General features: G+C 54.7%; 1 protein-coding gene across 3 annotated transcripts in view; it reads right to left on the minus strand.

Annotated features, from left to right (window-relative positions):
- Window positions 1-22,952, minus strand: part of PIK3R3 (phosphoinositide-3-kinase regulatory subunit 3) — a 313,811-nt gene that overhangs the window by 231,172 nt on the left and 59,687 nt on the right. For all 3 annotated transcript variants that reach the window (XM_042845026.2, XM_005302995.5, XM_065553757.1), the window contains exons 3-4: window positions 6,354-6,446; window positions 5,308-5,385 (exon numbers count right to left, since the gene is read on the minus strand). In XM_042845026.2, coding sequence (XP_042700960.1) covers window positions 5,308-5,385; window positions 6,354-6,446 — 171 coding nt within the window. The remainder of the gene's footprint in view (window positions 1-5,307; window positions 5,386-6,353; window positions 6,447-22,952) is intronic.

A 22,952-nucleotide genomic window follows, 5' to 3' on the forward strand; every position in this document is an offset into this window, starting at 1 on the left:
TCAATAGGATTTAAGTACACGCTTAATATTTGGCACAAGCTAAAGTGCTTTCCTGAATGCGGGATTTATTTCCCACTTGATCCCTATTCTGCAGGGATCAGGTTTTTAGACGGCACGACCTCTGTGGCAGGGACTGGGTCATTTCCCACGCCCTACCCTGTCCCCTAGCCACGGGGATCCATCCGTGCTTCATAAAATCAACACTCTAGAACGGTGGTCCCCAACGCGGTGCCATCTATATGCGCCCGCGTACTGGCCGGCGGACAAGCACCTGCCGAAATGCCGCCGAAAAGCGGTGTCATCAAGAGGCGTCGCCGCCCAAATGCCGCTTGACGTTGCCGCTTCGTGGCGGCATTTCGGCGGATGCTTGTCCGCCGGCCATGGTCCTCGGTGGCTCGTTGTCCGGCGCCCACCACCTGGAAAAGGTTGGGGACCACTGCTCTAGAATATCAGCAACACCACCCTCGTTGATAGTCAAGGAAGTTATGGGGGGCGGGAAGAGGGGGAGGGCACCTGGGAGGTGTGGTTTATTATGTAACAACGTCTGTTCCCATAAGAGTCTAGATAAGGATCACTGAACCCAGCACTGAGATGCAGCCACCTTTGGGTAGTTTAATAGACACCCAGCTATACAACACACCAGTCTGGGGGTTGGGTTGGGGGAGGGAAAAAGGCTGCATCCAACCAAGCTATAGGAGGGCAGAATGGACTCACCAAAGCTGGAATCTGGTCTGAACACCAAGGCCAACCTGCCGTCTAAAGTGGGGTCTGATAGTTGATGCTATTGCTGGACTTGGCATTTGGGTCATTGTCTTTAAGCGGCACAGCGCCCCCTAGTGCCTAGCGCCCCCTACTTGCATAACGACTTGGAGGGGCAAACGGTACAAACGAGAGAGAGTCTCTGCAGCACCTGGGTTTCCCACGGAGCTTGCCCATCTGCGTGGCAAGCAGGCCAAGTTCAGCTCAGAGCTTCTGCTCTGAACCAGAATGAGCCCCTGGGGTTCAGGCTAGGGGAGCCCCCCTTATCACAGCAGCTAAGTCTATGCCAGGTAGGAACAGCCTCCGTCCTGGATTCCAGCAGACAGCAGGGAACGTGGGAGAATGAATTGACTGGGCGCCTGTAGAAAGACAGCCCTGCCGCCCCAACCCCACCTCCTTCATATGGCTGTGGGAGCGGATACCCCCACAGGCCTCCTCTATGGAGACCCGACAGCATCCCGGTTAAGCTGCAGCTTCGTGCACGCGGTCCAAGGGAGCTGGCCCCCAGGCGCAGTAAGGGATCTTAATTCCCCATGGCAGGGCACTTTCTATGTCCCCCCGTCTCTGCCACACCAGCGCCGTTCGGGAGCCAGGCTGCTCCCCTCCAGGCAAAGCCTGTGCCCGTCTCTGCCCCTGCTAGGCCGCATTGCAGCTGGTGAGGTCTTTTCAACGCCTCCCCACCCTTTACGGACTTGCTTCCTGGTTGTGCTAAAAAGCGATGAGCTCATGTTGCTTTATATAGCTCTTCCATCAGCTCCTTCTCCATAGCAACGCGGCCTGGCGTGACAGCGCCTCACGGGCCTGGGATGTCAGGAGCCGGGCAGTGGGGCCACCCCACCCCACCTCTGGCGCTGCCTCTGCGCCACCTCGCCACCAGCCAGGCCCCACGGGCACAGGGTCAGCGAGGAGCCGGACCCAGGGAAGGGAGCTTTCAAGATGCAGGCTTCAGCCGTGGGGCTGATCACCCAGCGGCCGGGCACTGCCTGGTACCACAGCGCCACCCTATGGACAAGTGGGGATATAGGGTTTCTTTTAGAAAAGAAAGAGGACTATGCCTGGGACCCAGCTGGGAAATCTGCCCAGGAAGGGCTGGGTTGAGGGGGAGGGAAGTATTTTAAGGTTAGGGACACCAAAAAGAGTAACAAATTTAATTAAAGGCACCACGCAAGGATTGTCAACTCCCACTGGCTTCAATGGCCCCAGGGATGGAATTAAATCCCCCCTCCTGCCCCCCCAGGGCCCAGGACCCAAGGCAAGCTCTTCTGCAATACTGAAGCTTGGTGTCACTGGGGAATCTTGGCACCAGTGAGGGCTGGCGGGGGCCTTCTGTTGGCTCTCTGCATGGGGTGTGCATCACCCCAGGACTGCTGGCGCCCCACCGCCCCCCCAAGGCCCACCCCCTACCTACAGCTCTCCCCCTCCTTCCCAGATTTTGCCATGGCGCTGGCCTCCTCCGTCATCTGGGCATTCTGCTTGGGGCAGGGACCCCGGCTGTGTCTGGACCTGGACATGCCATGCTGCCTACAGGGGTGACGGTATTTCCTTAAGAGATTTCATAGGGTCTAAGGCCAGAAGGGACTGAGCTCCTGCATAACCCAGGTGTCAGATTTCGCCCGATCACGCCTGTGCTGGGCCCTAGAACTTGGGTTAGACCCAACCATTCCCCCGAAATTCCCAGCCAATCCAATCTGGGGGGGAAATCCGCTGTCCGCATGGAGTCTCCTAATCTTTCAAAGCTTTGATGCCGAGCCTGGTTTTTAGGACCTAGCCTGCCTTGCCTTTGATCTTCTAAGCATGGCCTCAAGATAAGGCAAACCAGAGTCAAACCTCCCCCAGCCTGGCCATCGGCTAGTGCTTTCTTGACCTCATGTGTGGGATGAACCGAGGGGCCAGTGCAGCTTCCCAAGGGATGAGGAGAAGGGGAGCTGGAGGTGGGACAGACATTGCTCCCCCTTCAGAGAGCAGCTGGGAAGATTGGGGCTCTGGGGGGGACTGAAAAATATGGAGAAAAATCAATTAAAAATTAACCTTAAAAACCCTCCGAAGAAACTACTGAAAACAATAAAAACAGAGAACAAGGGAAATAAATGGAAGAGCCAGTTCCTTTGCTGGTTCCTGCACCGGCTTCAAGAGAGCGCTGCTGATTCACACCAGCTAAGGAGCTGGCCCTAAATCTAGACAGAAGAAGAAAAGTAACCATCTCCCAGCCTCGTCTCCCCTCTGCTTCCCAAACTGGGCTGCGAGGCACACGCTGCTGCTCCCTGGAAATCCAGCTGGGCTCCCAACTCTGCCGACTGAACAGGAAGAGTGGTTGGCAGGGTTTATTAGAAACTTCCTTCTCTCTCTGCATCAAACGCATCGGAGGAGGGGGGGAGACGCACGGGCTAGTGGTTCTGACTAGGGCTGTTGAGAAAATATTCCATAGTCTTTGTGGGGGGAATGGATCGTTTTTCTGGTTTTGTTTAAGGAAAATAATTTTTTTTTAACACTTTGTTTTTTCTGGTGATGATTTTTGCTTAAAGGGGGTAAAAAGGCCATTTTTTGTCAAAAATAAAAGTTTTCCATCACTTCTGCTCCTCTAGCTCCAGCAGTGGGAATTCTGGGTCATCCTACACCTGCCCGGGTCATGGACTCCGAGGCACATCAAGCTCTCTCAGGAACTTCTATGGGCACCACTGCAACAGGATCTGAGAGCCTCTCAACCTTTAATGGGTTTATCCTCACAACCCCCTGGGAGGCAGGGCAGGGTATTATCCCCATTGTACAGATGGCGGAACTGAGGCACAGCGACACTAAGTGACTTGTCCAAGGCCACACAGGAAGGCTGTGGCGGAGCAAGGAATTGAACACAGGTTTCCTGAGTCCTCAGTACTGCACCATCTGCATCTACAATTTCCACGTGTCCTCTCCTTTCTGGTACCTATCCGGCAACACCTAGGGCCTAATTTTCAGGGTGCTGAAAATTGGGAGCTGCATCCAAGAGGAGAGGCCACTTTTGAAAATATAGGCCATGGCCTCTTTGCTCCTCAGCTTACCCAGCTGCAGAATGGGTAGAATGACCCTGACCGACTCCTCAGATATCACATGGGCTGAAGACTTTTACCAAACTGTCACTGTGGTGCAATGCCTGGAGGGTTACTCAAACTAATGATGATTCCACACATGCATGGAATATGCAACACACCTGGGAATGTTACAGATTTCCCCAGTGTGTCCTGGCAGGGCCGGCTCCAGGGTTTTTGCTGCTCCAAGTGGCGGGGAAAAAAAGAAAAAAAGCCACGATCGTGATCGGCGGCAGGTCCTTCCCTCCGAGAGGGACCGACGGACCCGCTGCCGAAGAGCCGCCGAAGAGCCCAACGTGCCGCCCCTTCCCCTTGGCTGCCCAAAGCACTTGCTTGCTGGGCTGGTGCCTAGAGCCGACCCTATGCCCTGGGGTTTCCCACACAATTTCAGCCTGGGATCTGAGAGTCAAACTAGGCCCTGCCCAACTTGTGTGTCACCACTGGTATTAAGCAGTCCACACCTGGAACTCACTTAACCATTCTGTAGACGATACACGAGTCAGAAGAGAATCCAGCTCCCTGTCCCAGATCTGCATTGGCTAGGATGACCAGACAGCAAGTGTGAAAAATCGGGATGGGGGTGGGGGGTAATAGGTACCTATATAAGAAAAAGCCCCCAAAATCGGGACTGTCCCTATAAAATCGGGACATCTGATCACCCCAGCATTGGCTCTGCTGATCTGACTCAGAAGGTGCCCTGGTAACACAGCCATTCTTCTGCCTATACCCACGCTTTTGATTTTCACTTTCCTTTTCAATGGCTTCCATCAGCAAGATCACAACACGTCACTGTCCTGACAGACCATCCCACAGCGTCACTACACAGCCTCTTCAAGCAGGATCTACAGTTCCATGGCTTCCCCTCGGCTAGCGTACACGCAGAGCTGGCTGTCAGGAAAACCAGCTTTTTACTTTGAAACTGAGCCCATTTGATATGAACGTTACTGGGGAACAAACACGGAGCGCCACAAGGCCGTTGCGGTGGCACACAATTGCACTGTACAGATGCTATGTAAATAGAAAGGCATTATAACAAAAATCCGTAGACATTTAGGAACTTCACGGCAGTCCCTCTGCTGCACAGCGCGGCCATTCAGACCTTCCCAGCCACAGCTGGGACACAACTCAGATCTTCCTGCTCCAAAAGCCCGTAGCATTTGAGCTACAGGGAAATCTCCATTAGCTCTCAGCCGTATAGGGCCTAGGACACACACACCGCTAAGCAGTTGTGATACTAACCAGTAGCGGGCAGTGATGGCATATACCCAGCAGACAGTTCATTACGGCATTCTAGGACTCTCCTAATGCTATTGTGAGAACTTAGATCCCAGTGCTGGAAACGAAAAGGTGGCTCACGGACACACTGCTCATGCGCAGGAAGCGCTCCTGCAATGAGCGACCCTGGTTCTCCCAGCTTCGCACACACCCGGTACGAAGCATCTCTGCCCATCGGGATGAAGGAGGGAACAGCGTGACGGTGGCTTACCTGTCAGAAGAGCTTGTTTGAGCTCAGGGTTACTGAAGGAGCCGGGAGGGGCTCGGTAAAGAGCCTCATTGTCGATGCCTTTGAAACCGAAAGGAAAAAAAGAAATCAGTCAAGAATTCTCCCTCCAAAGCACCATGCAAACAAACCATGCTTTAACTCAGAACTGCTCAAAAGGCCCGACGCACAGATGGGGTCAGCATTAGAGCGCCAGGGTCATCTTGTTTTGGGGTCTCTGTTCTGCTATCAAGAGCCTGCAACCTTAGGTGTGTGTTGTGTTGTGTGTGAGAGCGTATGAGTGAACAGTGCCCTCTACTGGTTGGAATCAGAACTACACCACCATGTGTCAGAGTTGGGTGAATACTAGGGCCTGGTCCACACTAACCCCCCACTTCGAACTAAGATACGCAACTTCCGCTACGTGAATAATGTAGCTGAAGTCGAAGTATCTTAGTTCGAACTTACCGCGGGTCCAGACGCGTCAGGCAGGCTCCCCTGTTGATGCCGCGTACTCCTCTCGCCGAGCAGGAGTACCGACGGCGAGCACTTCCGGGATCGATTTATCGCGTCTAGACAAGACACGATAAATCGAACCCAGAAGATCGATTGCTTACCGCCGGACCCGAGGTAAGTATAGACGCACCCACAGGCCCCGTCCACACCGGGGACCAAAATCTAGATTTACACCAGTGCGCCTCCACTGACTTCAGTGGAGCTATTTCAGATCTATGCCAGAGTGAGAGCAGGATTTAACTCCACTTTTAAACGAGGCAACAGCCTGACAGTGACACAGACGGCAACCGTCCCGAGCACCATTCTGGAATCTGCAGCAACCAGCACAAGCCATGCTATGGAATCTCGAGGCTGGATTACCTATGGCGTAGCATTATCTAAAGTGAAACCAACCAATGTTTCTGACTGTCCATCATGCCGCGTCAGCAGGAAAGGAGTGTGCATATGACACATGGAATACGCACGCCCAATGCATGTATTTGTCCCAACTGGAAGAAATGTATGGAGGTGGCCAAGGAAACGCACGCCTGAAGTACCTTGTTTTTCCAAAGCTTCAATGAGTCTCATTACAATCAGAGGTGCTTGTTCGGGGAGCCTTAACTCCGCAACCTCGGCCTGCCCAGCGGGTCCTGTGAGAGAGACAAATAAAGATGATTTAGCAGAGTGGATCTCAGTGCTTGTCAACAAGGCAATTTGGCTGGACGGCAGCTGTGGCGCAGTTAAATAGCATATTCAATCTCTCTGATGGGCCAGTGCCTGGAAAGTAGGGGGTGATAATGAGCCAAGCATATAATTTGCAAAGAATCATTTATTAGCTGGATTTCTCCTCTTTCCCACTTTGCTAATTGTGCGCAAACAAACAACAGATTGTCTCAGATTCATCATTTGAAGCCATTCTCCAGGGACTGGCTCCAGTTAATTCCAGGGTCATTATTCAAACATGCAAGCTGTTGTGGTTGGGCACGCGGATCACGTGGTCTCGGTCTGTTTCATGATTGGATGGCCCTAACTCACGGGATCAGGTTTCCAGCGGCACTGCTGGTTCTGGGGAATTTGAATTTGCTCTCTGAGAGCAGCTCCCAGGCATCTCCTAAGAGTCCCATTCTAACCACAGGACAGGGACACAGTCACAGTATGTGCCGAGCGAACACAGGCACTGTCTACACTACAGAGACCGCGTCAGCATAGCTATGCATAGCTCCACTGGAACCACAGCGTACGCCGACAGGAGTTTTCCTGACGGAGGAGAAACGCCACCTCCCCGAACAACGTTAGCTCTGCCAACAGAAGAACTCTTCTATTGGCGCAGCTGTGTCTACCGCTTGGGGTGTCTGTTTTTTCACACCCCTGATGGACACAGCCATGCTGGGATCTGTTTTAAGGACAGCCCAAGCCACAACCAAAACAAATTCCTTTGAATTCCCTAGCCTCTGTTAGCCAGAAGCTGGGAATGGGCGACGGGATGGATCACTTGATGATTCCCTGTTCTGTTCATTCCCTCTGGGGCATCTGGCATTGGCCACTGTCGGAAGGCAGGATACTGGGCTAGGTGGACCTTTGGTCTGATCCAGTATGGCTGCTCTTATGTTCTAACCAATGTTAATGGACGATTTTCCCCAGCAACCGCCCAAGTGCTAGCAATAACTTTGCTTTGATATGCATCCGATGAAGTGGGCTGTAGCCCACGAAAGCTTATGCTCTAATAAATGTGTTAGTCTCTAAGGTGCCACAAGTACTCCTGTTCTTTTTGCGGATACAGACTAACACGGCTGCTACTCTGAAACCCGGCAATAACTTTGGTTTCCCATTCGGGTAAGGACTCTTTCCCACTTGGTCAAACTGTACTTAGAGCAGCCAGGATGACTGCTGTTTTGACAGCACGTGATGGGCCCTGAGTATTAATGTATTATTTCCTCTGCCCTCCCCCACAGCAACTTCAAAATTGGAATTAAACGGGAATAGGCCAGCAGCAGGGCACCTCCCCCTCCATTCACGGGAACGGAAGGCCTGCCCCCATCACGCATGCTTCTTGCTCCTTGGTACCAATGCCAATTTCCCAGCAGCCGTGCTGGAGCTGTGGTATTGCGAATGTTCCTCACCGCCACCGGGCCTGCAGGCTGGTTCTAGCTTTGCCTTGGGGTCTGTTTGTTTATATTTGTTATGGGGGGGAGCCTCTCGCCCTAAAATCTGCATGATGCCTGCACCTGGTCATTGGGTGCACTGCGTAGGCCCCTGGTTTGTCGCTCTACTTTGCTTGCGAGCTCCTTTTTACAGGGAATGTGTCTTCTCCTAGACGTTCTGCCAAGTGCACCCCCCGCGCCCAATGCAGGAAAGAAGAACTATGGGCCACGTCCTCAACTGGAATGATTCAGCTAAGCTGCATCGACTCGGTGAGAGCCGTTTATTCCTTGTGATCAAACCACCTGTTGTGCCGGTGCGTGGTTATGGTTTGCAACGAGGCACCAGTTAATAATGAGCAAGACAGGGCTGTAGGGGTTAGTTCTGAGGATTCGGTTGGTGGCGTTCTTCTCCCTGAATGAATCCCCCAGCCGGGTTTTTGGGAGTGTCACATGTTTCACTTTCCAGGCAGGATGTGTAATTAAGCTTCTCTAAGTACTCTCCGCATTAGAGACCCCTTGACATGTCTCCAGAGAGCCAGGGGTTTCAGCCCAACGGGGTTCCTGTGTTCTGACTCTCCACGAGCCTCCAGGCCATGGCTATGTAATTAGCTACGGGGGAGAGTCTTCTTCCCCTCCCATTTCACACTGTTTTTCCATTTTCAAAGCACAACCCCAAAGTTCTAGGCACCATGACAGCAATTGCACTAGCAATCAGTTCAGTATCACCCACCAGTCTGACAGGAGAGGCTGTACATGGACCAGCCAACTCCACTACATTCCACCCAAAGCCCCATCATATTCAGCCCTATAGTATCACAAGGTCTGCCAATCCACCCCTCACCCCCCCGATCTATTGGTCGCAGAGAGTCACACATTTCAAAGTCAGTAGGGAGCACTATGATCATCCAATCCGACCCCCTGCTTCATATAGGCCGAAGGGGGGAGGGGGGATTGTTCCCTGAGATTTTTACACACACACACACACACACACACACACACACACACACACACACACACACACACCCCGCAGAGCTCAGCTTCCAGTTAGGCAGGCCGGAATTTTACTTTTTGTAATTGAATTTTCTTTTAAAATCTGGCCATAGGCGCACGCCTGTTCATTTCGACTGGATCCTTTATTGTAAAAGATGTTCTGTTCAGATTCTGCAAGAAAGCCCAACATGAACAAGGCAGGAACTTGCATCGTGGGAACGCCTCAGCCCCTGCTATTTCGTTTTTTTCCAGTCAGTTGAGGATTTCTTTTCTCATGCCTTATGATAGTTGTGGCACTCAGATGAACTCTGGTGATGAGAGCCAGAGATGTGGACAGGCACACAGACAGGTAGGCATGAGGATGGACGGACAGCTGGGTCGATAGATGCATGGAGTACATGGGGGTGGATGGAGAGAACAACAGGGGATGTGCACATGACAAAGGCAGATGGGGCCAAAGTTCCCTTCATGGAAGAATAGAAAAGCACCACCCAAAAAGCACAGGGCTGGCAGTTTTGCTCTGGCAGGGCCTTTCCGCAGAGGCTCGAAGGCCCTGGGGTTCCACTGCCTCCCTTCAGATTGATTGTGACAAGCAGCAGGCTGGGAACCTACCCGAGCTGTCAGAGGGGATGAGCTGAGATTTTTCACGGTCTCTTCAGCTAATCCTTCAGGGGAAGCAGCGTAATGAGGCTGAGAGCTCTTCCGGCTCATTTGTTTCTTTTACGTGTCCAGGTGCGTGTCCAGGGGAGCTGTCTCAAGCAGCCAGCCAGGGTCTGAACAGCGACCCAGCAGGATTGAGTGACGGTTCTCTACTGGCTTTGGAGTGGGGTGGGTAGGGGGGTGGGAGCCTCCTGGACCATGACAGCTTTCTAAGCACCCACCTCCCATTGCTGTCACTCACCAGACTTATTAGCGTGTGCTGATCATACGGGATGGACAGCCAATAGCTTCCAAACAGTGATACAGAGAGCGATATAATCTACTTGGGCAGTAGGTGTATGCTGCGCTGCCCTCTGCTGGATGACATCAGCACAGCTCACCTGTGTGCCATTGGCCCTGTACCGCTCACAGTGATCCTCCTTTAGCTCAAGCGGCCCAGGGATGCGCTGCAGGAGAACTTGAGTTTAGAGCGACGATTACTTAGTTGCGAGCAGAGCTGATATGGCAGGTCGCGGCTGTGATGACACTACACCTCCGTGCATTGGATTCTCTGCGTTGGTGAGCCGGGCAGGCAGTGCACCGATCGGCGCAGGGGGCTGGGGGTCACACTGCTAGCTGTGCCTCTGACTCATCGGGTGCTGAGGGGCCAGTCCCTCAGCCCTGCTCTGGCACATGTCACCTGCCCGGTGCCCGGCTCCTTGCTGTGCAGTCAAACCCTCGGAAATCCTCCGGTCACACGGCGGGGAATCGGGCAGCAGTGTCAAAGCCCCTGTCCGATTTAAGAGCCACAGATTCAGGTTCGTCATTCGCGTCCCTCATTTATATTGGGGGGATGGGGTGGGGGAACCATCCGCCTCCAACGCCCAGGGCGAAATGCCCCAGGCTGCGCCCTCGACGGTGCCACTTGTCCGGGGGGGAATCAAACCTGGGAGCAAAGTTCAAGCAAGTTAACCATCACTGGATGATGGTCTGTTCTGTTCATTCCCTCTGGGGCACCTGGCATTGGCCACTGCTGGTAGACAGGATACTGGGCTAGATGGACCTTTGGTCTGACCCAATACAGCCGCTCTTATGGGGTTGAGATGCCGGGCAAGGTGCTCCGTCGGGGCCGCGCCATTGAGAATTCCGGTGCAAACGAAAGGTGTCAGTTGTTGTGGGGTTGCCGGTGGTTCCCAGAAGAGGCTCCGTCCCCCCTTTCCCAATCCGATTGGCCTCTCGCAACATCCCAACCCCCCGCCACAACGAACACGTGAGATTGGGGAAAAGAAGAGAGAGATCCCTGAGGCTGGGCCAGGGTCAGCCCAGCATGGACACGGTTCGGTGAGTAACGGCCATCCCGCTACGGGCTGCTGAGAGTAGATGCCATGGCAAGATGGTGCAGACTGAACAGAAACCTGCTAGCCCAGAGCTCAGTCCATAGACAGCTGCAGTGCGTGTGGTTTATTTATTGATGTGAACACTAAGTGGATAGTTCTGACACCGCTTTAAATTTTCCTTCGCAGCCAGTTAATAGCTAGGCCAGAAATAACAAAATCCGTGCTGGGTCCCACCACTTTCTAAGCAGACGGGGGAGTGAGGCCGTCTCTTCTGTTTCTCTCAGTGCTGTCTGTCGTGCCCACAAAAACTCGATCCCCCTCCCATGGGAGGAACCAGCCATCTTCTTCGGTGCGGACCTGGGTGACCTGGAGAGAGCAGGCTCCTCTGAATTGGAAATGCGCCCCCTAGTTTGCCGGGTAAAGAACCGGACTGTGGGAAGAGGCAAGAATCGTCGCTGGATTCACCAGGCTCATAGGGATGGTGTCAAAGGTGCAGCCGGACAGAAAAGCGTGTAAGCTTTGGAGAGAGGTGATGAGCGGGAGCTACATTACACAGAGCTCCGTTGTGATGCTTGGGCGTTTACACGAGGACGCTGCAATGATCATTGTACACCCTGCAACGCCACAACCCCACAGGTGTTCACTGCAGCCCAGGCCAGACGCAGGAATGTTCTGCAATCCCATGCCAGGGCCTTCCACAGTGAACTGTGACCACAACCGAACGGGTGCTGTGGTCATCCAGTGGGATCGAACCCATGACCTTCAGCACCAAAAACAAAAGTCCCTCCTCTACAGGAGCTGCTTTAGCTGTGAGAAGCCAGCTGTCGTAGTTCCTGAGATTGGGCACCAGAGGGAGACGGGGCCACATGCATTGTGCCTTGACAACTCCATCCAGTCAAAAGCAGGACTTCATCCGCTGTTCTGCAGCCTCCTCTGTGTTCCCCGGCTCTGTCTGAGAAGGCGGCTGAGTAGCAGAGGGGTCAGATCAGTCTGATGTGATGTGGCAAATGACAGGGCCCTGACAAGATCGTCACTGTTCCAGTCTGGATGACTTTGCGCGTGGACAATACTGCGTCATTGGGAGGTTTTGAAAAACGGGGTATTCGTGTCAACCACACACACAGATTTCCGCCTCCACTGGTGTTCCAAGATAGGCTTCATTTTGCCCTCTTTCACGTAATACTTCTACCCTTTTCCCACCCCGAATTAGCCCATTTCACTCTGCAAATGGCTCGCTTCTGAGAGGGGGAGAAAGACGGTTTTGCATAAAGGACATTACTTTGCATTTCATTGTGAAATGTGGCAAAGTAAAACGCTACTGACTCTGCTCCTCTCTCCCGCCTTCCGTTCCCGTCAGCATTCTAGTTCTGCCTCCCTGACTTCCTCTACCCTTAATCCCTCCCATGACCAATGGCCCGAAAACTGCTTGGGGGGGCTCTGTGACCTCACATTGATTTGTGCACCATTCTAACTCCAGGAACTCGTGGAGTGACTCCTGACTGACACCAGGCCAACGCAGCGCAATCAGGCCACGTGGCGTCAAGGGGAAATCTCACTAAAGCCGGTGTAGACGGCTGGACTCACCCCTGCAGCGCCTCCTGCTGGTCATCCAGGGAATTAGCTCTCCAGCCTCTGGAGCGCCCTCTGCAGGCCAGTGATCTGCCTGTCCTCTTCCTCAGGCTCCCATGTCCTTCCCAGGACCCCGGTGCCCCTTGCTCTGGGTGCTGCCCCCTGGCAGTACCCACACGCTAGGTCTCTCCTCCCAGGGGAACCCCCACCCACTATCCCTACCACACCTCAGAATAAGGCCACTGCCAGTCACCAGCTAGCCCCCGCTCCCTGGGGCAGACTGCAGTATAGGCCACTCATCACAGGTAAGGTTGGGTTTGGACCTGCTGCCTTGGCCTAGCCCTGGGCTGCCCTCTGCAACCCCCAGTACCCCTTGGCCTCCTACCAGGCCGCAGCCTGGGGCTATCCAGGCTGGAGCTCCCCAGCCTTTCCCCAGCCCTGCTCCACTACAGGTACCCTGTCTAGCTCCCTGCAGCCAGGCCCTTCTCTCTCTGAAGGCAGAGAGAGACTGCTGACCTCTTGGCTCCCAGCCTTCTTATACAGGCCAGCTGGGGCCTGATTGGGGCATGGCCCAGCTGTGGCTACTTCCCCAATCAGCCCAGTAGCTTTTCCCTTTGCCCCAGCCCTCTGCCAGGACTGTTTTAAACCCTTCAGGCAGGAGCGGGGTAGCCACCCCACTACAGCCAGGTAAGAGCAACATTCATTGTTCTCTCTGGGCCAGACCCTCTGCTGGGGTAAATCTGCCCAGTTCCAGTGTCATCGATGGAGTTACACCATTTTACATCAGGTGAGGATCTGGCCCATTGTCTTGCAAAGGATCCCCTCCGTAAATGCTTCACATTCAGTATCTGCTGCAATCCTCTGGTGGCATTATTATTGCCTCCCAGCGTAGGGATGTGCTGCTAATCCCACTGGGATCTGCCCCGCCATCTAAGCTTCCTAGGATACCTGCCAGGTGCAACCTCGCCGCTCTGCTGTTCATAATCCCTCCCAGGTCAGCATCATCCACCACCATTGAAATCTGCACTGGCCTCCACATCACTCATTAGCTGGAAATTACGTTTCCCACGTCCCATGTGACATAACCTCCAAAGCAGGGCGGGGCAGGTAACAACACTTAATTGTTCTTCACGTTCTGCCAGCGGTATCCCGCTGCCCACCCGGCACTTAACTTCTCCTATCCCCACGCCACACACTAGAGCCGGAGACGGGCCCCGGCTGCGAAATTCAGATCCGTACCCCGGTTCAGAACACCCCAAACTTCCCAGGTGTGCGGCCCATGGCCCGGCCCTGCCTAGCACCTCAGTGCAGGTGCGTGGAAGCCAAAAGAGAAACTGCTGCTCGGCCAGGGCCTGATGCAAAGCCCCCCTCGCCTCCCGGGGTCAATAGGAAGATTGCTACTGCCTTTGACGGGCTCCGGGTCGCAGCCCAGGCCCACAGCGCCCAGCCTGTCCACTGGGAAGTCCCCTGACAGAGGTTGAGCTCCCATTTGCCCACAGCGGCTGCTAATTCTCTCTGTCCCGCACCCATGTCATCCCTTACCTAGGGTTACCATATTTAAAAAATAAAAAAAAGACGACACTCCACGGGGCCCTGGCCCTGCCCCTTTCCCACCCCCCAGCCCCGCCCCAACTCCGCCCCTTCCCCAAAGTCCCCGCCCTAACTCCGCCCCCTCCCCATAGCGCCCGTATTTCCCCTCCTCCCTCCCAGCCACGTGAAAAGGGCTGCCCGAGCGCTACTGGCTTCACGGTTTGCCGGGCAGCCCCCAGACCCTGCGCCCCCGGCTGGCACTTCCCCAGCGCAGCTGGAGCCCAGGAGGGGAAGTGCCCAGCCGGGGGCGCAGGGTCTGGAGGCTGCCCGGCAAGCCGTGAAGCCGGTAGCGCTCGGGCTTCGGGCAGCCCCCTTGCCTCCGGACCCTGCGCCCCCGGCCGGGCACTTCCTCTCTCGGGCTCCGGCGGCTGCTGTGCTCCCTGAACTCCTGGGCTCTGTAAGCGCCGAGCTGCCCAAGCGCTACCAGCTTTGGGCATCCCCCATGCCTCTGGACCCTGCGCCCCTGGAGCCCGGGAGGGGAAGTGCCCGGCCAGCGGTATTTTTCCCGGACATGTTCGGCTTTTTGGCAATTCCCCCCGGATGGGGGTTTGATTACCAAAAAGCCGGACATGTCCGGGAAAAACCGGACGTATGGTAACCCTACCTTACCCTGGAGCTTGGCCCGTTCCCAGCTGCAGAAACTCGGCCAGGCCTGAAGAACCTGGCCTAATCTCTCCCCTTCTCTTCTAGAAAGGGCAGAGGGGGTGCAGAGCCACGCAGCTCAGCGCTGGGAGTAAATAATAGAGAGGAGTGTGGCTGTTGGCAAGACCGGCAGGGTATTTTTTTTTAATCACAGTCTATTTAGCCAAGTTAACCCCTTGCTGGCAATGGTCCCTGGTGATCAGAGATGGGCTCAGACCCTGGACTGCCCAGGACTTCGTGTGGGGACGGGACTGAACTATGAACCTAGATCCACAGGGGAGTTTGGGAGGAGGGCTGGTCTCACTACAGCTGCAAAGCAGATTGGAACCGGCCCAGATTTCAGGCAAATGAATGTGTCCTAGCATGTTTCTGGGGCCTGGCCCAAAGCACATTGAGGTCAATCGGATCCTTTCCACCGGCTTCAAAGGCCTTTGGATCCGGACCACAATATGCCAAAGGCCAAACTACGGCTCCAAGCAGCACCTGTGAATTTTGGGGGGTTCAAAAGTGGGGTCCGTGTTAGGGGCTTGGGACCAACCCTCCCCACTCGGAACGCATCCTTCCTTGGCACCAGTCTGCCCCTTAGCCCCTGCAAGCGGCGGAGAACGGCAACAGCTGCTCAGGCTGCGTTACCGATGGGGGAAAGAAATTAACCCACGAGCAGCTCGCTGGTCTAGCGGCAGCACCGCCAGGCAGCCACCAGGCAGAGCCAGCAGCTCGCTCAGCCCCCTGGGGGGCCCTTCCGAAGCGACGCCCTTCGCGGCTGCACGGAGAGGTGCTGAAGAGGACTCCGACTGAGCCAGCAGTCCTGCACGCGGGACGTGGTGAGGGGAGAGCCCACAGCCTTCGGGGCGCTGTTCTCTGGGGCGGGGCATCTCCCTCACTTGTTGGGTGACCAGATGTCCCGATTTTATAGGGACAGTCCCGATTTTGGGGTCTTTTTCTTATATAGGCTCCTATTACCCCCCACCCCCATCCCGATTTTTCACATTTGCACTCTGGTCACCCTACTCGCTTGAGCGCTGGCGAGCCCCTCCTGCGGGAGGGTGGGCTGGGGAGGGAGCAGTGGCGCATGTCCCAGGGGAATGGACCGTTCCCGCCCGGGACACCTGCTACTCAGGCATCCGCTAGCCAGCAGTCCGTGGCAAAGGTCAAGGGGGTGCCGTACAGAGACCACTAGATAGACGCGTCAGCAGGCCAGCAATGGGGGGCCTGCAGGGGAGAGTCACAGAGAGACGCTGCTAAATTACAATACACCCCGGCGCTGCTCGCTGCTTTCCAGCCCCAAATCCATTCCCTTCTAAGGGGCCCGCAACCCCCCCACACCCGAAGCCTGCAGGTGAACACACCCCTCCTTTTGCCCCCTATTCTTCTCCTTTCCCAACTGCGGCTCGGTGTAGCCGTTCACTGGCATTTAAACCAAGCCCGGGGGCAGACCACATTGCCCTGGGATCCCTTTGGTTCACAGTTGGTCGCTTAGAGACAGCACGGAGGTGAAGGACGGCTCCAAGTCCCCTTGACAGCACCTTGACCCGCAGCAGCGTGGGTGGCTCCCGTTTGCTAGGAGGAAAGCGGCCTCGCTTCATTCCTGCTCGCCAGGAAAGGGTTAACGCCGCGCTCTGCTTTGCCTGGCACATCTGCTGTGCTGCCGCGGCGGTTACACAACACAAGGATTTGATCCGGCCATTCCCCTTCCCCGCCCCTGCTTCAGCGCAGCAGGACTACGGCTTGAGTCCTTTCTTTGGACAAGGCCCCAGACACGCACCTTCCCCTGCATTCAGCATTCGCAGCCTCGGTGAATCTCCCCACGGCACCCACGTTAGCCCCCTCGAACGAGGTGCCCCTCCCGCCTCCCTTTACCCCCAGCTGAGCAGGAATGCCCTTCCCTTTCCCAGCCCCGCCGCTCAGCGTTCTCTTCGGAGGGACGGCCCCACGCATGGCCGGCAGAGCTCTGCTACAAACCCTGGCCACGATCCTGGGCCCCGGAGCTGGCTCCGTCGCCCTTCAGCAAGACACATGTGGCCCCGATTCATTTTTTCAAGCGAGACCATATGCTGAATGTTCTCCCCACCGACCAGCCTCTCCCCTGCTCCCAACTCGGCCTGTGTGTCAGGAAACTCGTGACAGCCTTCCTCCGAACCCCCACCCGCCAGAACCCCCTGACATCGCCTCTCCACAGCAGGGCAGGAAACCTGCCAAGTTCCTTCTGGGGTTGTTTTTATTAAAAACAAGATGGGAACCATGAAGAGGGGGATGGGGCAGGGGGAGAGACAAAAGGATACAGCTTGGGTGCTGGCCAAGATCCCGCTGGAGAAGAGTTACATTGTACTGGCTGCCTTTGTCTGCTTCCATACTGTGATATTACAACCCGCAGCCGATACTGCCAGAGAGAGCCGCTGTACGGTGCAACAAAACCAACTGTACATCCAGAGGAGAGATTATTTTTCAGCAGAGGGGGAAGGGAGAACTGAACGGCTATTTTCCCTCAACAATCCCCTGCATTTAGTGCAGACCCCTAGCTCTTCCTAGCAGTAGATCTGAAAGCCCTTGACAGAGGAGGTCAATATCATTACCTTCATTGCACAGCTGGGGAAACCGAGGCACGGAGCTGAAGCAATCTGCTGGTGGTCACCCAGCAGCAGAGCCAGCCATAGAACCCAGGCCTTTTGCATCCCAGTTCGGTGAGCTATCCTCTAGCCCACACTGGAGCAGCTAGCTTGCTAAGTAGGGGCTTATCTGGCCCCCATTACCACAGCAACTGTATGTGTTTATCCTCATACAGCCCTGGGAGACAGGGCAGGGCTGTTATTCCCCCTGTATGGAGGGGGAAACTGAGGCGCAGAGCATGTGAGACCAAGGGATTTACACAAGTTCACACAGGCAGTTTGTGGCAGAGAAGGCAACGGAACCCAGCCAAGCCTCCTATACTGCCGGCGAGGGCCCTAGCCTTCCTCACTAGCCACAAGTGGGCGACTGAGGCACTGGTTAGCTCACATGACTTGCCAAAAGGCAGCCAGGCCTTGCAAACTGACCAGCTGAGACTCAAACCCAGGGGTCCAAGTCTCCATCCCATGTTCTACCCACTGGACCTCTTGTTGGCTACAGCCTGTCTCCTCTGTCACCTGCAGATCTCCCGCTAGTCTGTGAAATCTAGCCGGACAATCTACGTCTGCCACCTCCATCCACTGGATCACGGCAGGGTAGCAGAACTAGCAGCTCCCTCCCGCCCCCCGCCCACTTTCATTTCCTGTGAATTTCCATCCCTGGATGGATCCGGGCTCTGCCTGAGATCCCAGAGCGCTCTGTTGAAGCTGCAGGTCTCACTGCTGTTAGGACGTGGGAGCTCTTAAAGGGGAGGAGGGCTGGTCTCACTACAGCTGCAAAGCAGATTGGAACCGGCCCAGATTTCAGCCAGATGAATGTGTCCTGTTGTCCTTTAATAGAAACCAGCGTGGCAGCTTTTAAAGGGCTGCCCATTAGACTAGAAGGAGCAGCTTGGCTTTGAGTCAGGGATCATCCCCTGACTATCCAAGTGCTGGGGGTACATTTTCGAACCCCTTTACAGCCCCCAAACTGTGGGGGGCATTAAATATTGTTCCCCTAAGCCCTGGGGCAAAGGGAGAATCTCCATTTACCGTGCGCTGCGGGGGGTCTGTGACAGAAGGGAGCAATTCCAAAGCCATCCAGCAGAGGGCAGTGCTGCACACACACATCGTGCCCTAGATGCTGCAATACTGTCCATCCCCCGGCCCCACAGAATAAGCCTCTCATGGCATGGCCGACGTTCAGAGCGAGAGGAGTGGGCTGCCCACGGTTGATAAAGCGACATTTAACCGGACCAAAGAGCTATTTCATTCAGCAGCTGGCTGGCGTCGACTCCGTCTCCCCGCCTGGGAAAGCACCCCGTCCAAACTGGGTCGGCTTTGTCTTCCCTCTCCGCTTCCGTTGGCACGTCCCAAGTCCGGGAGCAGGGCAGAAATGCCTCCAGAAGCCTCCTGGCAGGAGCGGCCCCGGCAGGCTGCCAAGGAAAGCAAGCCACCAGAGCCAGGCGGAGAAGGGCAGCAGCGTGGCAGTCTGTTGGGGAGGCCGGGACGCCCGGTGGCACTGGGCGAAGCAGAGCTTGGATTTCACAGGGCGAGGCTGCGGCCGTCAGGGGGTTGAGGGTTTTTTTTTTAATTTAATTTAATTTTATTTTTTCCCTCTGACTCAGAAATGCTTTCCACTGCTGGGCACGCTCAACCTAAGTGGATTCCACACCTCCGCTCCCAGGGACTGTAGCGCTTTGTGTACCGCGGGGTGGGGAAGGGAGAGAGACCATCTGATTTCAACGTTCTGTCACAATAGCTCTGCTCCCATTTGGGTCAGATTTGCAACACCGCGCTGAGCTCTTCTCAAAGTCGTAAATGGGAGCTGAGCGCCTCTGAAAATCTGCCTCTTCAGCAAACAGGGAGCCGGGGGTGCTGAGAGAATTAACCCATTAACGTACACACAGCACTCAGACACTGCGGGACCTGGAGAAACGGAACAAGGCTGACCCAGCTAGGTGGAGCGATTGGGCTTCTGGAGATGATCAGCTAATCGCACCGGCTGACGGGGTACCTTCCGCTCCTGCTGCTCCTGGGATGGTTTTCCATTTCAGCGCTCTGCCCTTTCAAGCCCCTTTTCATCCCAGGGTCCTAAAGGGCTTTAAATCCAGCCACTCAGCCTCACAACTCCCCCCTGTGAGGGAGGGAGCTACTGTCACAGATGGGGAAACTGAGGCACGGACTGCCCCAAATCACATAGCGAACCAGTGGCCTCCTCGGAGACAGCACGGAAGACAGGGACAGTGGTGGGAGAGGGTGACGTGTTAACAGCCCAGCAGGATTTGTCAAGGGGATGGTGGGACATGCAGGCTCTCAGCTTGCTGGATGGCAGATCAAGAAGAGCAGGGAGAGAACAGGGCTGGCTGGGAAGGAGTCCTAGGGAGAGGTCTTGCAGGGCGGCCAGCAGCCACTCCCCACAAGCAGGGATAGAAAGCACGTTCCTCCGCGGCTGCACTGGAAAGGAGCGCCGGGCTCCGTGAAGGCCCCAGCCCCTCCCCTTCGTCTCTCCCCTTTGCCCGGGTTCTGCCAAGGCTCTGCTCTGCGGTGGCTGATCCAGCGCCTTCCATCACAGGCGGGCTTTTGTGCAGCTGGCACCTGGGCTGAAGGTCGCTTCTAGGTCAGAGCGATCATGCCAAGGCGGCATCATGCCGCGGAGTAGCTGGCAAGGAGAAGTGGTTCTGTGTGCAGCAGCTGAGCGCAGCCTGGAGCCTGCTCTGCTGAAGCCAATGGGGGCTGTGTCACCCTCTCCCACAGAGGAACCACTGGGCTGGCACAGAAGGGGCTTGGTCCTTTGAATAAGCTAAGAGTAGCCGAGAGAGGCCCCCATTGGCTCTCTGCCCTGCCCAGCTCCCTGTGGGAGGACTTCAGGGCAAAGGGGCAACTTTACCGTGGACTTGTTGGAATTCTGGGCCGTTCTGGTAAGACCCAATGGAGGAAATTTTCAAACGCAGGCATTTCAGACCCCAGGTGGTCACGCGTGGGCTGTGAGGTCACTGCACACACAAAACAGATGAAGGCATGTATCTTTGTCCCCCTCTACTGACCATATAGAGGTTTACAGGTCTGTACCTGCCTGTCTTGGCAGCAGGGTGGCCCTTTAGCTCAAGCAGTAGCTTTTAGACCCACAGGTCTCAAGTTCAATCCCTGTGGTTGACTCAGCCAGGGGCCCTTTACATGCAGGCAAACAGGCACTTTGAGAGTCACATCGGAGTGAAGGAAAAGTCATCTAGCCCAGCTCCGCCCCATCAGAGCAGGATCGTTCCCTGTTGGACGGCTCCACAAATCCATGGCCTGCGGTAAGGACTATAGCAAACCCTGTGGCCATGCAGAGCTCCACAGCAGGCCGGACAAGAGGAAAGGACTTCCCTCCGCCCAGCGTCCAAACCACACAACGCTTCTCACCAAACTCCTCTCCAGCCTCAAAGCATTGGGGGAGGGGGAGAACTCTGTCCATTCCTGCAGAACCATGTGCCCCCGCTCTTGATCTGGCCACAACTGGACAAGGAGCTCTGCCCACAACCATGTCCTCCTGGCCTCAGCCACCTGAGCAGGAGATTGGGATGCCCCCAATCCTCCCACGAACCCTTTTCCTCATCCGTAGATCCCAAGGCCAAAAGGGACCATTTGTGAACATCTGGTTGGCCCCCCTGGATAGCACAGGCCACAGAACTTCCCCACCATAATTCCCAGAGCGGAGCCTTGAGAAAAACCTCCAATTTTGATTGAAAAATTGTCAGTGATGGTGAATCCGCCACGACCCTTGGGAAATTGTTCCAGTGGTTAATTACTCTCACGGTACGCCTGATTTCCAGTCTGAATGTGTTATCTTCAACTTCCAGCCATTGGATCGTGCTGTACCTTTCACTGCAAGACTGAAGAGCCCATTATCAAATATTTGGTCCCCAGGTAGGTACTGACCGACTGTAATCACATCACCTTTCAATCTTCTCTTTGTTACGCTAAATAGATCAAGCTCCTTGAGTCTATCACGAGAAGGCAGGTTTTCTAATCCTTTAATCATTCTCAGGCTCTTCTCTGACCCCTCTCCAATTCATCAACATCCTTATTAAACTGTGGACACCAGAACTAGATACAGGATCCCAGCTGCGGTCGCACTAATGCCAAATATAGAGGTCAAATAACCTCTCTGCTCCTACTCCAGATTCCCTTGTTTATGCAAACAAGGATGGCGTTAGCTTTTTTGGTCACAGAGTCACACTGGGAGCTCATGTTCAGCTGAGAATTCACTGTGACCCCCAAATCTTTTTCAGGGTATACATTGAGCCGTATTAAAATGCAGATTGTTTGCTCATGCCCAGCTTACCAAGTGATCCAGATCACTCCGTAGCCGTGACCTGGTTATCCTCATAGACTATCAGGGTTGGAAGGGACCTCAGGAGATCATCTAGTCCAACCCCCTGCTCAAAGCAGGACCAATCCCCAGACAGATTTTTACCCCAGTTCCCTAAATGGCCCCCTCAAGGATTGAACTCAACCCTAGGTTTAGCAGGCCAATGCTCAAGCCACTGAGCTATCCCTCCCCCCCGACCTCTTCATCATTTACCACTCCCCCAGTTTGTGTCTCATCTGCAAACTTGATCAGTGACACTTTGGTGTTTTCTTCCAGGTCATGGATAAAAATGTTAAATAGCGTAGGGCCGAGAATTCATCCCTGCGGGACCCCACTAGAAACACACCCGCTCCATGATGATTCCCCATTTACAGCTACATTTTGAGGCCCATCAGCTAGGCAGTTTTTAATCCGTTTAACCTGTGCCGGGCTGATTTTATGTCGTTCGAGTTTTTTAATCGAAATGTTATACAGTAAGGCAAATGCCTTACAGAAGTCTAAGTATATGACATCAACGCTATTCCCTTTATCAACCAAACTTGTAAACTCAGCCAACAAAGATAGCAAGTGAGTTAGACAGGATCTATTTCCCACAAACCCTTCCTGACTGGCATTAATTATATTACCCTCCGTTAATACTTTTCTAATTGAGTCCAATCTCAGCCACTCTATTCTCTTGCCCGGGATCGATGGCAGACTGACAGGCCCGTAACTACCCCAGAAAGTTCAAGCCCGATCCCGCAGCTTCAAGGCGCTGAGATAATTTGCAGAGGCTTCCAGACTTGTGGGTTCTTCCCCCATCTGAGCCTGCAAGCATCTGGAGCAGAGATGGGCCAGAACCGAATCACTGAATCACAACAGGCTTAGCCTCAGGGGCATGAATTCAGAGCTCAACTCTGCTGCCAGCCACACATCTATCCCTATCTTGGGCTGAAGCCACCCCCTGGATCCAGCCTGCTCCAGTTTGGCTCTGAGTCCAGTTGTGAGCTTTCCTGGCACTCAGTCACCTCAGGATATATCAGAGCCCGCGCTCTGTTCTACAGCTGGCTTGCTGCTCCTAGAGTGACCAGACAGCAAGTGTGAAAAATCCGGACAGGGAGTGGGGGGTAATATTTGCCTATGTAAGAAAAAGCTCCAAAAATCAGGACTGTCCCTATAAAATCAGGACATCTGGTCACCCTAGCTGCTCCCCACCCTACCCCCACCCCGCTGAATAATTTAATGGAGGCAGGATGTTACTTTGCCAGATTTCAGAGTGATTTTCCTCTTCCCCCAGCTTGTGCCACGATGCCAGGCTCTTTCCACTGGAAAG

This window comes from Chrysemys picta, chromosome 8, assembly GCF_011386835.1.
Source record: "Chrysemys picta bellii isolate R12L10 chromosome 8, ASM1138683v2, whole genome shotgun sequence".
In the NCBI taxonomy this organism is placed as follows: domain Eukaryota; kingdom Metazoa; phylum Chordata; order Testudines; family Emydidae; genus Chrysemys; species Chrysemys picta.